Genomic DNA, 15,419 nt, shown 5'->3' on the forward strand with positions numbered 1-15,419 from the left:
TGGGCAGTGTCTTTACAAGATGGGTGACCCCAACCATTATCAATACTCTTCAGAGATTGTCTGCCTGGCGCCAGTGATTGCATAACCAGGACTTGAGATATGCACCAGCTGCCCATACGACCATCCACCACCACCTGTTTCCATGGCTTCACGTGACCCTGAACGAGATGGCTAAGCAGATGTTACACCTTTCCCAAGGGTGACCTGCAGGCTTGCAAAGGGAAGGAGCACTATACACCTCCTTTGGTAGAGACCTATCTCCATCCTGCCACTCTACAATAGGGATACCTTTCTTAAAAAAAAGTGAATTGACTGCTGAGCTGTAGACGGGCAAGTAAGAGTTAAATGTTCAGGGTTGCAGGTGGATTAGTCTTGGCAATGATAGATGATTTCCGTTCAAAAGGTCTTTGGGAACCAGGAGGGATTTAAAGTAAGTCTGGTAGTTCCCTACTAGTGTGGTGGTATTTTAGTCGCTGTGTGGCTAAATAGACATATCCATTCAGTGGCCACTTTATTAGGTACAGGAGGTACTTAATAAAGTAGCCACTGAGTGTATTTCTGAAGGTTCATACTGTAGCCCAACCACTTCAAGGTTTGTCATGTTGTACATTCAGAGATATTCTTCTGCACACTACTGTTGTAACACGTGGTTATTTTTGCTACTGTTGCTTTCCTGTCAGCTTGAATCAGTCTGGCCATTTTCCTCTGACCTCACTCATTAACAAGATAGTTTGGTCCACAGAACTGCCACACATTGCATGTTTTTTCATTTTTTTGCACCATTCTCTGTAAACTCTAGACACTGTTGTGGGTGAAAGCCCGAGGAGTGTCAGTGATATTCAAACCACCAATCATTCCACAGTCGAAGTTCTTAGATTGCATTTCTTCCCTATTCTGATGTTGGGTGTGAACAACTGAACCTCTTGATGATGTCTATATCCTTTTATGTATTGAGTAGCGGCCACATGATCGGATAATAAGATATTTGCATTAACCATCAGGTGTACCTAATAAAGTTGCCATTGACTGTAAGGTGCCATGGAGTTTTGCAAACATTTAAATTAATGCTTATGTGTATTTTTTTAACTTAAAGTTCCAGGTATAAACAGGTTATACAATCCTCAGTTAGAAATTAGAAATCATTGGCTCAAGCTGACAGAGAAACTACTGAGAAAGCAGCAAGCATTTGTAGTAGTAGTGTTAGGTTAGTATTCTCAATAGTGCAGGTTTTAAATGTGTTCTGGACTTAAGCAACTTGCTGTTTCATATATGTCTCCCTTTGGGGGGAAAACGGGACTAAAAATTCATCTGCACCATTTTTTCGGCATTAAAATAATGTTACGTGTCTTTATAAAGAGTTATAAAATGGTCATCATTTAATACAGTAGTGTTCAGAAACAGAACACATTAATGAAAAACTTTAGATCATTTCCTCAAAGTTGCCTGCACTTAACCACATGGTGGCTAAGTCTTTATTAAAGGTATATGTGCATCACAATGCCAGCATCTTTCTATCTACTGGAAGCCATTATTCACCTGAATTACTTTTTTTCTGAGGACAGGGACCTCCTGTAGTCAAGGGAAGCAAGTGACGTGTGATGGTGTGGAAGATGTCTGAAGGTACAGATAGATGGATCCACACAAAGCATAATGTTGCACAGCTCCAATGTTAACTTCACAGAGAACTTAAGGGAACCTTAAATGAAAAGTCATAATTAAGTCAGACCATCTAATTCTTTCTGCCTGCTCTGTTATTCAATTAGGTCATCCTTGACTTTCTACCTCAGGACCATTTTCCAGCATTATGCTCAAATCCTCTAAATTCCTTAGTATCTAAAAATCTATTTACCTGTGTCAGGATTATGCTCAGCTATTTGGCCTCCATAAATCTCTAGGGTGGAGAATTCCTGGATAAGAAATTTCTCCTCATTCTCTGTCCTGAATAGCCAACCTTTTATTTTGAGAGCTCCGGTTCTGGATGCCTAGGCTGAGAGAAATATCATTCTTGCATCTATATGGAGATACAGCATGGAAGCAGATTCTTCAGTCCACTGTCCGCAAGTCACCCATTTTTACAGCCCTAACCTATTTGTTTTTCTCTCCACATTCCCATCAAGTCCACACCAATGGAGACATACAACTGTACAACATACAACAGGCCCTTCATCCCACCACAACCATGTAGCTATTAACAATAATCCCATTTACCTGCACTAAGTCCATACCTATCAAAGCCTGAGTGATTCAAGTACTAGTGTAGATACCTCTTAAATATCATAAACCCCTTCCCTCACCCGTCCTGATTCTACTACTCTTAAACACCAGGGAAAATTTAGTTGTAAATAATTAACCTGCCAAGCCCCACAACTTTGTAATGTGTGAGGAAACTGGAACACCCATGGTAAACCCATTTAGTCACAGGAAGCATGCCAACTCCATACAGACAGTGCCTAAGGTCAGGATTGAATCTGGGTCACTGGAACAGTGAGGTAGCAGCTCTGCCAGCTGGATCACTACACCATTACCCTTTCAATTCCTGTGGGGGAAAAAATATTTCAATAAGATCTTTCTTTCTATATGAAGTTTTAGGCATAGTTGTGTAATCTCTCCCCATGGAGTAACAGAACATCCTCAGAAATCAAAATGTGGTCTTTATTTCTGTGTAAGGCCCTATTGTAATGTCTGGCTAAGGTTGAACACTGAATTGGAAGCTCCAGCCTACCGATAATTGTAAAGCATGTCTGCATTCATTTTCAGCTGACTTTTTGAAAGTTATTTCTCGTTATGACATGGCTGTATTCCATTGTCTGACACCAGAAGTGGGTGCAAAATGGTTTAAATTTGCATTAGTGTGATCTTGTTTTCCAAGCAATGCCACCTTTTTGACATTTTGTGAATGATACCTTGCTTTACTGGCCAATATTCCTCCCTCAACAATTACTATCCAGAAGAATTAGTTGGATTCCTAACACCAGGCATTGCATGGTTCCTTCCCAAGAAAGACAAATGTAAATTTTGAAAGATATGAATCTTACTTTTCCCACTCTTATGTTCAAATAAGGTAAACATCAACTCTTAATGGCCTCTGACTGCTTTATTGCATCAGTTGTGTGATATAACCTGATGCCTGTTGTATGAAAGTGCACACTGCCTTTCATACAACAGTTATGTGAGACCAGTTGAGCTTTATTTTATCCACCTCTCCACTGTGACGCTGATATCTCCATTACAGGCCTCTTGCTTTGTACCTGAGCCTGTGGACAAAGAGAGTGAGCTAATATTTCAATCACCCCTACTATGCATTCACAAACCATTTTTCAAATTCTTGTGTCTAATGATTTTCAATGTCTTAAATATTGTAAATACTATGTAACATCCATTATTATTTGAAGAACAGGTTGACTCATCATGCAGAAAGAATGTAATACTTAACCAACTGACTTGCTAGCAATAAAGAGAAAATGTTGAAAAATATTTACCCATACATTAGTTTGGACAGAGCATTATTGGGAATGTCAGCATTTATCACCCATCCCTAATTGCTCTTGGGATACTGAGTCCCTTTCTTTAACAGCTGCAGTAGGCAAATGGAATGTTGGCCTTCATTGCTAGAGGGATTGAATTTAAGAGCAGGGAGGTTATGCTGCAACTGTACAGGGTACTGGTGAGGCCATACCTGGAGTACTGTGTGCAGTTCTGGTCTCCTTACTTGAAGAAGGATATACTAGCTATGAAGGCAGTGCAGAGGAGATTCATCAGGTTGATTCCAGAGATGAAGGGGTTAGACTATGAAGAAAGATTGAGATGCTTGGGACTGTACTCGCTGGAATTCAGAAGAATGAGAGGAGATCTTATAGAAATGTATCAATTTATGAAAGGGATAGATAAGATAGAGGCAGGAAAGTTGTTTCCACTGGTAGGTGTGACTAGAACTAAGGGACTTAGCCTCAAAATTCAGGGGAGTAGATTTAGGACTGAGATGAGGAGGAACTGCTTTTCCCAGGGAGTGGAGAATCTATGGAATTCTCAGCCTAATGAAGCGGTGGAGGCTACCTCAGTAAATATATTTAAGGCAAGCTTGGATAGATTTTTGCATGGTTGGGGAATTAAAGGTTATGAGAAAAAGGCAGGGTGGTGAAGATGAGTCCATGGCCAGACCAGCCATGATGAATAGAATGGCGGAGCAGGCTCAATGGGCTAGATGGCCTACTGTTGCTCCTATTTCTTAAGCTCTTATGTTCAGTACCCTAAAGATCACATTCAACAGTGCTTTTATGGAGAGAGTTCCAGGTTTCAAATCCAGCAATGACATAGGGTTGGTAATATCCAGTATTTCTAAAAGAGGACTTTGTTCACCCTGATGGAAACCTGTTGATGATGATATTCCCCATGTGTCTGAAATGCTTGTCTTTGTTGGTGGTTGACGTGGCTTAACCTGTGGTGGAGCTGCATAGCAACTCGTGCTGATGGGCAGCGAGCTCTACCAACCAGAGTATATTTTGTGCCCTTGCTATTTTCAGTTTTTCCAAGTGAAGGTACAGATTCATTACTTATGGGAAGAAGGTAGAGATGATAATCGGGTTGATTCCTTGCCTGCATTTGGCCTGATGCCCTAATCTTAAGTTAATGATAGAACTGGCATCAATGAATTGTTAGTCCAACCCTCCGAGTTAGTCATTTGGCACTCAATTATAGCCCTACCATAATAACTATAAAAGGTGCCTTGATAGGTTGAGAGAGGTTTGAAGTTTATTCCATCTTTTGTGAAGAAGTTTCCTATTTTGTTTAGCCTCAATGAATGGTTTCAACTCCAATATGCTTATACTAAATGGTTTTGGTTAGTATGGACACTTGATAACACATTGTGTCAAGTAAGTTTGACGGTACACTTGGGGTGAAATTCATCATTTGTTAAGAAACATAGAAAATAGGTGCAGGAGTAGGCCATTCGGCCCTTCGAGCCTGCACCGCCATTCAGTATGATCATGGCTGATCATCCAACTCAGAACCCTGTATCAGCCTTCCCTCTAAAGGAACTTTATGTTTGGAAATTCAGGTCATTTGAGGTTCACAAAGCTGAACTTCAGAAGCTGTATTCAACCTACAAGGGCTTTAACATTTTACATTTGGCATTTATGCCCCTTTACTTTCATGAGCTAAAATTCCTGTAAGTATACCAAAGCTTTCTTATATTTTAGGTTCATTTAGATTAGCTTTATTCTAATCAATACTTAATCGCAGCATATCTTTTGGGGCTTTATTTTACCAACAGCTCCAGTACAAATGCAGGCTCTGCTTTTATCAGTGATTTACATCAAAAGTCTGGGAGATGGGGAAGCTTCTGAAATACGTAAGCCACATTTTGTTGCATTGCTGGGTAAGATCTTGCGAATAGTGCAGGACAGGAACGTTGCTTGAAATTTAATCACTTCAGTTTAATGGTGCTGAGAAGTGTGAGGAGGTACACTTTGGCAAAAAGAATGAAGTAGGAGTTGTGGGGATGTTATAAACAAAGGGGAATGTAGACATAAAGAACACAATGTATAAATCTTTGCAAGTTGGAGGGCAGAACCTGGTTAATAAAGCATATGGGATCCCGGGCTTCAGAAATCATGATGCTAAGTAGAGGTTAAGTTGAATCTTCATAGAATTCCTAGTTTGACCACAACTGAAGTATTGCACCCAGTTTGATCATGCCCTTTAGGGTAGATGTGAAGGTCCTGAAAGGCAGCAGGGAAATTTACAAAAATACTTTCAGGAATGAACAATATCGGTTTGATGGGACTGCAGAAGTTGCAACTTTTCTTGGAGTAAGGAAAATTAATCAGATTTATTTATCACATGTAGATCAAAACATACCATGAAATGTCTCATTTGTGTTAACAACCAACTCCACCTAGGGATGTGCTGAGGACAATCTGCAAGTGTGGCCACACAATCCATCACCAATGTCGTATGCCCAAAATGCTCAGCGGAACGAAACAGATGCACCAACCAACAAAACAACAGCAGCAAAACAAGCCCCTTTCCTAATTTCCACACACACACACACACACACACACACACACACACAGCCAGCACTCCAGGCTTTGGACATCGAACTTTGATCTTTGCTATCAACCCCCAGATTGCCGATGGCAGGACCTAGGATTCTAGACTCGAATTCTGGGTGCACCGACTGACTGGCTCTTGCGCCTCCTGCTCACATGAACACCACATCATGAGCTTTTGAGTGCAGACTGGAGGCCTGGACTGCTGATGTCCTTTATCACCCATCCACATTGCTGGACCTCAGATGTGGAGTGGCGCCCTGGGCAGTGGATGTCCTTTGTCACCCTGTCATGTCACTAGACTTTGAACGTGGAGCAAGGAGCACAGGCCTGACCTCTAACTTCCCCACATCCCTGTCCCTAAACCCTAATCTGATCTCCAGCTTTCCAATATCACTGTCCCTAAACCCCTTTTTGTCCCAAAATCATCTCTACGAACCTGAAAAAAAAACAATTAAGTCTAAGCCATGTTCTCGGTGGAGACCACAGGGTGCGCCATCTTGAAAAAAATGGTAAGATTTGATGTAAGTGTAAAAGCTAATGGATAATATACAGAGTAGATAGAGAGAAGCCATTCCAATTTTATTTCAGAACTGGCCATTTCTAATGAAATGCCAGAAGCCTAACATTGTTTTCTCTTTCTTCTTTGAATACTATTGTGCACTCTCATATGATAAATCCATTAGACCCATTATTTTTTAAAATATCTGCTGCTTTGAAATTAAAAACAATGTCTCTTTAAGTTGCATTTGTGTGTCTTGGCATTCTGTCCCTCTCCAAAAATGTGTGGTGTAATTTTTTCTCTTTCAAGATCCTTGAGTGCAATAATTCTTCTCCATTGCTATTTCTCATCAGTGTTTGTTTTCCCCCTTCCTCCAGTGTGCTGTTCACGTTCTTCGCTCTGTCTCCCTTTTATCCATGTGGTTTTAGTTCATCTTATATTCATCCAGTTTATATCTTGCCTCCTTCATGTTATGTTACTTGTTGTGCAGATTTGTAAGGTATGAACAGGAAATACAGCTGTGTCAAAAATATTTTTTTATAATAGCATTCACTAATGAAGTCTGAAAAGACTCCAAATTATATCAATTTGGCTGAGGTAATTGCCACATGTGTTAGCCATGAAGCATTTTTATTAAGATAATCTAACTTTAAACATCTGCACAACATATGAAATATTTAGAATATACTACATAGTCTTCAAGTGGAGAAGTAAAGCTACTTAATATTTTTGAAGTCCTTTAATAAAGTGACAGCTACTTTGGTCCAAAGGACGGCAAATATTAACAGAAAATGTCAGAAATAATTAGCAAGTCAGGCAGCTTCTGTACAAAGAGAAACAGAGTTGATGTTTTAGTTCATTGACCATTTAGAAACAGGAAAAGTTAGATATTAAGCTGAGCAGGACAAGGGAAATATTGCATTAGAGTGAATAGTAAGAAAAACTGAATGACACAAGTGGTGATGGAGGCTTCTTAATCAGAGTTGATCTGACCGGAGGAGATGTAAACAGAAGGGATTGTTTAATGACAAAGGGAATTAAAGAAAATACACTATAGTCCTCGGGATTCATAATTAAATTCAACAATCTCAAGTAACAAACCTTTATATTTTGTTTCAGAACTGGCTAATTCTAATGAAATATCATATGCTTAAAATTATCCTTTTCCCTTTCTCTCTCCCTTTACGTATTCCCCCCTCCCCTTACCTTCCTCTCCCCCCCTTCCAAATTCTGCCTGATCTGTTGGATATTTCCTGCATTCCAAATTCATATATCTACCAGATGCAATGTTTTGTAACCCACAATGGGAACACATTTTTTTTTCTTTGTCCTAATTCATCTCCCTCTATTTACGTCTCCTCCAGAGAGGCGAAGAATGATTAACAATCCTTGACCATCCTCTGTCAGTAAACAACAGCACATGTGTCATTCAGTCTCTCTTGGTCCACATTCAATGCAGGCATACCTTCTGTTCTCCACATCCGTCTGCTCCTCCCTGTAACTTAATAATGTTCGATTGCTGACTTGGAATTGTTTTTATTATTGTCACATGTACCGAAGTACTGTGAAGACCATGTCATACTTACTGTTCAAACAGATCAATTCATTTCACAGTGCATTGAGGTAGTACATGTAAAGCAAAAAAATGCAGAATAAAATGCAACAGTTACAGAGAAAGTGCAGTGCAAGGTAGAAGATAAGGTACAAAATCATAATGAGGTTGATTGTGAGGTCAGGAGTCCATCATATTGTTCTGCGGAACCGTTCACTCGTCTTATAACAATGGGTTAAAACTGTCCTTGAGCTCAAATCTGGTGGTGCATGCTTTCAGGCTTTTGTACCTTCTGCCCCATGGTAGAGGGGAGATGAGAATGTCTAGAGCAGGTGAGGTCTTTACTATGGCAGTGAGAAGTATAAACAGAATTCATGGAGAGGAGGCTGGCTTCTGTGATGTGCTGAGCTATGTCCATAAAGTCTGTTGTACTGAATTATTACCTTTGGTTCTCTTCCTGCAGATGCTGGGCAGTTGCAGCATTTTCTGTTTCTAGTTCTAACTTTCAGCTTCTATGGTTGTTTGCTTTTTAAAATCAGATGCATTCCAGATATTCAGAAATGTGAGGCTGGAATGAAGAGATATCACAATTGACTCAAATCCTTAGTGGACAATAATCAAGTACATCATGGAGAAACTTGGCAGTATCCACTTTAAGAGGAGAGTTCCTGGTTAGTTCTGTGAATCATATTCCTGATAAGTTATTCAAACCATCTTACAAAGCAATTAGGTCAAACAATGAGGGTACACTATTAGGTATTATTCTTATGAATTTCAAATGGCACAAAATAAAGTTCAGTATTTGAAGCTACAAAAGTAGTGACAGAGTCTTAATGAAAATTTGGTTAATTTAACAGGAAAAGATGACTTAGCAAAATTGGGAAACAAATGGAGTGGGGTGGGGTGAATTTCAAACATATGAACACAATAAAGTGGTATCCATCAAAAAGGCTAATCCTTGGTAATAATCACTTGGTATTCATTAACCAGCCAGTCAATGTGTCATTTTATCAGTGAGTATAATTGAGATTTGGAGCACCTCAAAACAATTTGTTTTGTGAGCCAGACCTCTCTGAGTTGGAACATTTGGCAAATTAATCTGCAGTTTTGGATACCATGACATCAAAAGGATATTAATGCACTGGCAAATGTTCATAGGTTAGCAACAAAGATGATTTAAATACTTAGGGATTGCCTCTTATTTATATTTTAAAAAAGGGCTGGGAGAACTTGTTTACATTAGAGAAAAGATTGAATTTGAACTTGATCCAGGTTTTTTAAAATGCTGAGAGATTTGGATGGTGCTGATATGAACAGGCTATTTAACTTGGATTGTGAGTATTGATACTTTGTGGTTTTGAATCATGTGTTCGATTTTGATTGTGGCCAGATAGAGAAAAAATAATAGTGAGGAACGGAATTTCTTTTGGTAAATGCGATTTACAGAATAACTAATAATGGCATGAACACCATGTCCACATAACACCAAGATTGAAAGTGGGAATTATAAATCCTGCAGTGTACTGTGTTAAAGGTTTTGAGATGTTTGTCAGTTTAGTTTTGTACATATGGATTGTGCCCATTTAGATCTTCAAGTTATCACAGGGAGGATAGTGCTTGTCAAATGGTTGTTAGTGATTAGTCTCAACGAAGAGTATTACTTGAGGCAGTACTTCCCCTGAAAATTTTGTACTTTTAATCTTACCATTTTCTTGCACAACAGATTCAAAACATCAGAATATGAAGGTACAGTATTCATCTTTCTCCTGTATAATGTCATAATCTGAGCATCTGATACTGAAGATAGTAGCAAGGGACAAAACCCAGATACAAGACTGGAGTTCAATTTCAGCATTCAGAAAATCAAAACGTGCCTGATTTGCTGAGGTTTTTTTCCATCATTTTGTTTCAATTCCAGCATTGTTTCATTGTGTTCATTTGGTTGTACTTATCTTTAATGAAAATTTGTTAAATAAGACTTGAGTTGCAAGTAAGTATTGTATTCAGTATTTCTTTAATTTTACTTAAATCAATGCCACATTCAAGATCGTAGGGTTCTAACGACTGTTCCATAAGTCTAACCTATATCATTACCAAAGGTCAATTGACAGCAGCAGTTGAGCGCAGTTCTGCCCCATCGAACACAGTCCAGTCTGATCTGAAAGATTTTGTGTAATCAATACAAGTTTCCTCTTCTGTACATTTTGTAAAGTGGATAGAACTCAGGGAAAGAGCTGAGGTGTTTTGAAATAACACCCAAGTAAGTTCCAGAATATGCCAGCAATCTGCTGTGCCGAATCAATTAATGGATGTTTAGGAGTGTATTCTGTTGTCAAGTGAAACATGTGGCAGATGATTAATTGTGACTTGGGGTCAGGTCCATTTTCTTTTCATTCTTTTACAACTTTTCAGCAGGGAAATAAGCATTTTTCAGACTGTGAGGAGTAGAGGGAGCATAACCACAATCCATACAGATAAACATTGCTGCAGAGAGCTGACTAGGAAGAGCTGCTGAGCCAGTATTGTGAGGGACACAAACCCATAGCAGTAACAGTACCCATTACCACAAAGTACTGGGAGAGAGGAGTTAAAGCATCCAGATACACAGGAATTGAATTTCAGAGGAAATATAACCATGACTGCTGCTATTTCAATCTTGATCTAAATGGATAAATGAGTAGCAATGAGTGATACAGAGGGCAGGGGGAGGAAGGAGAGGTGATGTTCCAGACAGCTGAGAGTGGTAACTGGGAACACAAAGCCATGCAATGCTGGAATTTTATAAGTAAAGAAAGCAATAAATAGGAACCATTAAAGCAGAGGTGATGGGCAGATGGAGCCAGATTGGTGGGGGGCGGGGAGTGGGTGGAGATCCACTAAGTGAAATATGTGGTTCATTGGTAGAGAGGGAGGGGACAAAATGAGTGGTGGAGACTGAAGAAGGAGTATAAGGAAGAGGCCAGAAATGAGAGAACTACAGATGAATCAGAAAGGCGAGTGTGGAGGGGAAGCACAGGACATAAAGCAGTGCCTGAAATTGGTAAATTCAATGTTCATTCCTTTGGGTTGTAGACTGCCCAGGCAAAATATGAGGTGTTGTTACTTCAGCTCATGATAGGCCTTAATCTGGCACTGGAGTAAGGCGATAAGGGACAAGTCAATGTGGGAACGCAGAGGGTATTTGAGATGGCATGCAAATAGGATTTCTGGATGGTCATTGTATACAGAGCATAGGTGCCCTCTGAAATTGTTGCCTAGTCAACACTCGGTCTTGCTGATGTAGAAGAGGCCACAATGGAACACTGAATGCAGTAGATGAGATTGGGGGAGGTGCATGTAAATTATTGCCTCACCTAGAAGAGCTGTTCGGTTCCTAGATGGTGGTGAGGGAAGAAGTGTAAGAACAAGTGTTGCGCAACTTTCTGTGGTTGCATGGGGAAAGTGTCAGGGGTCATGGGGGAGTGAGTGAGAAGGATGAGCAAACCAGGGGGTCATGGTTGAGAGATCCCTGGGGAAGATAAAAATGGGTGGGAGGAAATGATATGGCTGGTGGTGAGAGCTGGTGGAAATGATAAAAGATGATTGGAGAGATGAGAGACAATATTGCTTTGGGGATGATTTGAGTCTTAACAATTGGAGGTATGATTACCACTGGTGAAGAGAAAGGAGGTATGATCAGCTGGAGGTGAAAGAATGGTGTGTGCTAAGAGAATTGTAAGGATGACAGAATCAGACAGATGAGATAGCAGATGGTTTTAATGTGGATGACAGAGGTATTTGAGCTGCTGCCTCTAGTAACCCAGGGTTCAATACCCATCTCTGTGTGTCCTGTCAGAATCTTGCACAATCTTTGTGACTATGTGTCATTCTTCCAGAAGCCTAGTTTCTTCCTGCATGTCAAGGGCGTTCTGATTGGTATGTTAATTGCCGTTGTAAATTGTCCCTAGAGTGTACATGAGTAGTAGAATCTGGAATTGGGCGGGAGGAGTTGCTGTGGACGTGGGGAGAATGAAAATGGGATTGAGTTAGAATTTGTGCACATTAGTATTTAGATTAGACTAGATTAGATTAGATTCAACTTTATTGTCATTGTGCTGAGTACAGGTACAAAGCCAATGAAATGCAGTTAGCATCTGACCAGAAATGCTAAGAATAGTGTTATTTACAAAATAACTGCGAATAAAGAGTAAGTGCTACAGCACACAAATATAAAAGTACTGAGACAGTACAATATGGGTGCAATACTGCTTAGCGCTGTGATGTGAGGTTCAGCAGGGTCACAGCCTCAGGGAAGAAGCTCTTCCTGTGCCTGCTGGTGCTGGAGTGGAGGCTCCTGTAGTGCCTACCAGATGGGAGGAGAGTAAAAAGTGCATGGTTAGGGTGAGATGCATCCTTGATAATGCTTTTCTCCCTGCCCAGGCAGTGTTTAGGGTAGATGTTCTCAATGGTGGGCAATTGGGTGCCAATAATCCGCTGGGCAGTTTTCACCACATGCTGAAGCGCTTTGCGGTCCGATACGGAACAATTGGCATACCACACTGAGATAGACTCAGTTGGGCCAAAAGGCTTGTCTGCTGCATGACTTAATATAGATGAGGACTTTAAAATGGAGGCACCAGGAGCCCATGAAGACAATGCAGTGAATATGTTAGCATGTTTAAATTTAGGCTGGGAAGTTGGTTATATTTAGGTAAACTTAAATTTTACAGAGGATTTTAGGAGAGTGGAGAATTGTCAATATCTGGAAGTAATAAAGATATGAAAGAGGAATGGAACTGAAGCAAAAACACGGAAGCCCATGGGTGAAGAATGTCCATCTTGGACATAACATAGGCCAACTAGGCCTTAAAGATCCTGTGGAGAAACTGTTTATCTTCAATGATGGCTGATCCCTATCTGTTGTTTTTGGAGGAGGGGGTTCTTGAAGGGGGAAAGAACTATATCGCAACATCTGAAAACTGCCATTGTTGCTATGAGATATGGCTCCATATGTTGCTTTAATATTATGTGTAGGAAATTTGAGTGCTGCAGAAAGACGGAGAGCTTTCACAGGTGTGGTGGTAGGCTGATTATAACTATCAATGAAAAGTGGGTTGGATTCAATTTGAAATCCAAAACAAATATTTTTGTGCCAAATGATCATTTCTCATTCCAAAAACGTGTTCTGTTTTCTGTGGATTGACCTTGGAGCACTGAAAGTTTGACATGCAAGGCTGTAATCTGTCCTCATTTGTATGTGTCATATAATTTGATACTGAACACAGTCTATGGCTAACAAATTCCTTCTTAGCTACCCTACCTTCTCGTTGGGAATAATTATAAGATAATTTGATTGGACGTTATGCAATCTATTGTTTTGAGAGTACAAACTATTATCATTAAAAGTGCTTGATGCCCATCTAATGTATCTACTCTCTTTGTTTATCACTAGTGAACCAAATAATGGGGAAAAACGACAAATGTATTTTCAGAAGGAATACAGTGGAACTATTTCACTGCATTCAGATGTTTGTGTAGACTAAATTATATCGGTGTACTTTCAAGCATGGACTTGTAAAACTGATTGTTCCACATGCATATTATATGAAAAGCAGTTCTGAGCAGCTTTCAGCACGTTTTTGATTTGTTGGGAAATCTTAAAACATTCAATGACACATCTGGTTTTCATCTGCCTTCGCCTCACCTACACAATTCCATCACAAATAGTTTTTATTGTAAATTTTGATTATTTCCTAATGGCGGAGGCACCACATGTGATTAGAAGCACTGGCACAGTCGGTAAATTGCACACTGAGTTCACAATCTTGTTAAACTAAACTTTATTTTTGTATTTATTGTCCTTCCCAGTTGCCTGTTGGGAAGTAATTATCAGTCCTCACTTTTTAAAGACTGAACTACCCATTTTGTACTATTCTTGTTTTTAGCCTTTTCAAGCTGATGGTTGGTGTGACAAAATCAACAATAGAGCATACTGCCAGTATGATGGAGGAGACTGCTGCCCATCAACGCTCTCTTCCAGAAAGGTGAGATTAGAGAAGTTAAATTTGAGAAGTATTGATGTGTTCAGAATGAAGAGAGATTTTCGGCACAGACAATGTGGGCTGAAGGGCCTGTTTCTGTACTGTTTTATGTCAGGGCGTTCTATTATGATTATTCATTCATTAGTCATTCTGTTTTTCAGTTCATTCTTCCTTCAAGTTCTACAATTAAACTGTTGGAGATGTTAATTGTATCGTTCTGACTTTTATGAAACAAAATACCTTAAATTCATCTTACAGAGCTGAGCTTTCAACTTTATATTGGTAAATTACCAATACTACTTACTTTCTGTACTTGCTTCTTGGAGTAACCTATTGAAATTACTACCTGTATCTTAGTTTTCCATTTTGCTTTGCATCAACAGCATCCGTGGATGCATCGAACACTGCATTTTCAATTTAGGAGATTTACATAGATCATAACAACCTCAGTATCCTGCATTGATCCCCACGATGCACAAGTAACCAAAGCTGCCCAACACACATATTAAGGTACTCTCTGTTCTAGATCTGATCCACTACCTACAGTTGCAAATCCAGATGGGGTGAATGTAGGTTACAGAATATTGAAAAACATTGTCAACATCTGTATAGAGCCTGATTATCATTGTTAGTGTGGCATCCTTCGTGTAGTAAAATGCACAAGGCATTTTGCAAGACAATCATTTTAAACAAAATTTGAGCCACAATTATATACTATATATTTTTGTTACGAAATATTTGGGAAACTTAATAGAAGTCTCATGGAGACAGTGTGGTCTGCACTTCTCAATTCAGTAAAAGTAGAGTGTTCAATAGAAAAAAAACCTATATATAATACAATACTCATGCAATACAAGCCTGACACCAGCTGCTACTAACTTGATACCTGTGGAAGGCATTGGTAGGTCTAAAGTAATATTAGAAGGTTCACCAAAGGTAATGAGATGTGCAATATTAGCTGGATCGATCGCCGATTGAAAAAAAAATCATAGCTGAGCCAGCTCGCACCTTTGCTGATGACATGCTTTGGAAACGTAGTGATCAGAATCCAGAGAACTGGCCATTCTTGGTGGTGTAACCATGGCCCTCTCTCTGGCTAAGGCTGTTGATGAGGGGAAAGCATTTAAGTGTTAGGACCAATAATTCATTCATTAAAACATGATGTCACTTTCTGACTCTTGGCTGTAAAGCAAAGAAAGCAGGAAAATCTCCTTTAGATTGTAATCATTATTTTTATTTCAGCTAAGGCTTTAAGGTATGAAAGATTGCCCAGTAGGATGTTGCCTGAAGCTGTA

The 15,419-nt window shown here is 39.6% G+C and overlaps 1 protein-coding gene across 1 annotated transcript in view; it reads left to right on the forward strand.

The window, feature by feature from the left end:
* Positions 1–15,419, forward strand: part of LOC134354662 (pappalysin-2-like) — a 407,928-nt gene that overhangs the window by 372,956 nt on the left and 19,553 nt on the right. Inside the window, exon 21 of the mRNA XM_063063752.1 lies at positions 14,029–14,127. Within this exon, the coding sequence (XP_062919822.1) occupies positions 14,029–14,127 (99 nt within the window). The remainder of the gene's footprint in view (positions 1–14,028; positions 14,128–15,419) is intronic.

This window comes from Mobula hypostoma, chromosome 12 (genome assembly GCF_963921235.1).
Source record: "Mobula hypostoma chromosome 12, sMobHyp1.1, whole genome shotgun sequence".
NCBI classification, from domain to species: domain Eukaryota; kingdom Metazoa; phylum Chordata; class Chondrichthyes; order Myliobatiformes; family Myliobatidae; genus Mobula; species Mobula hypostoma.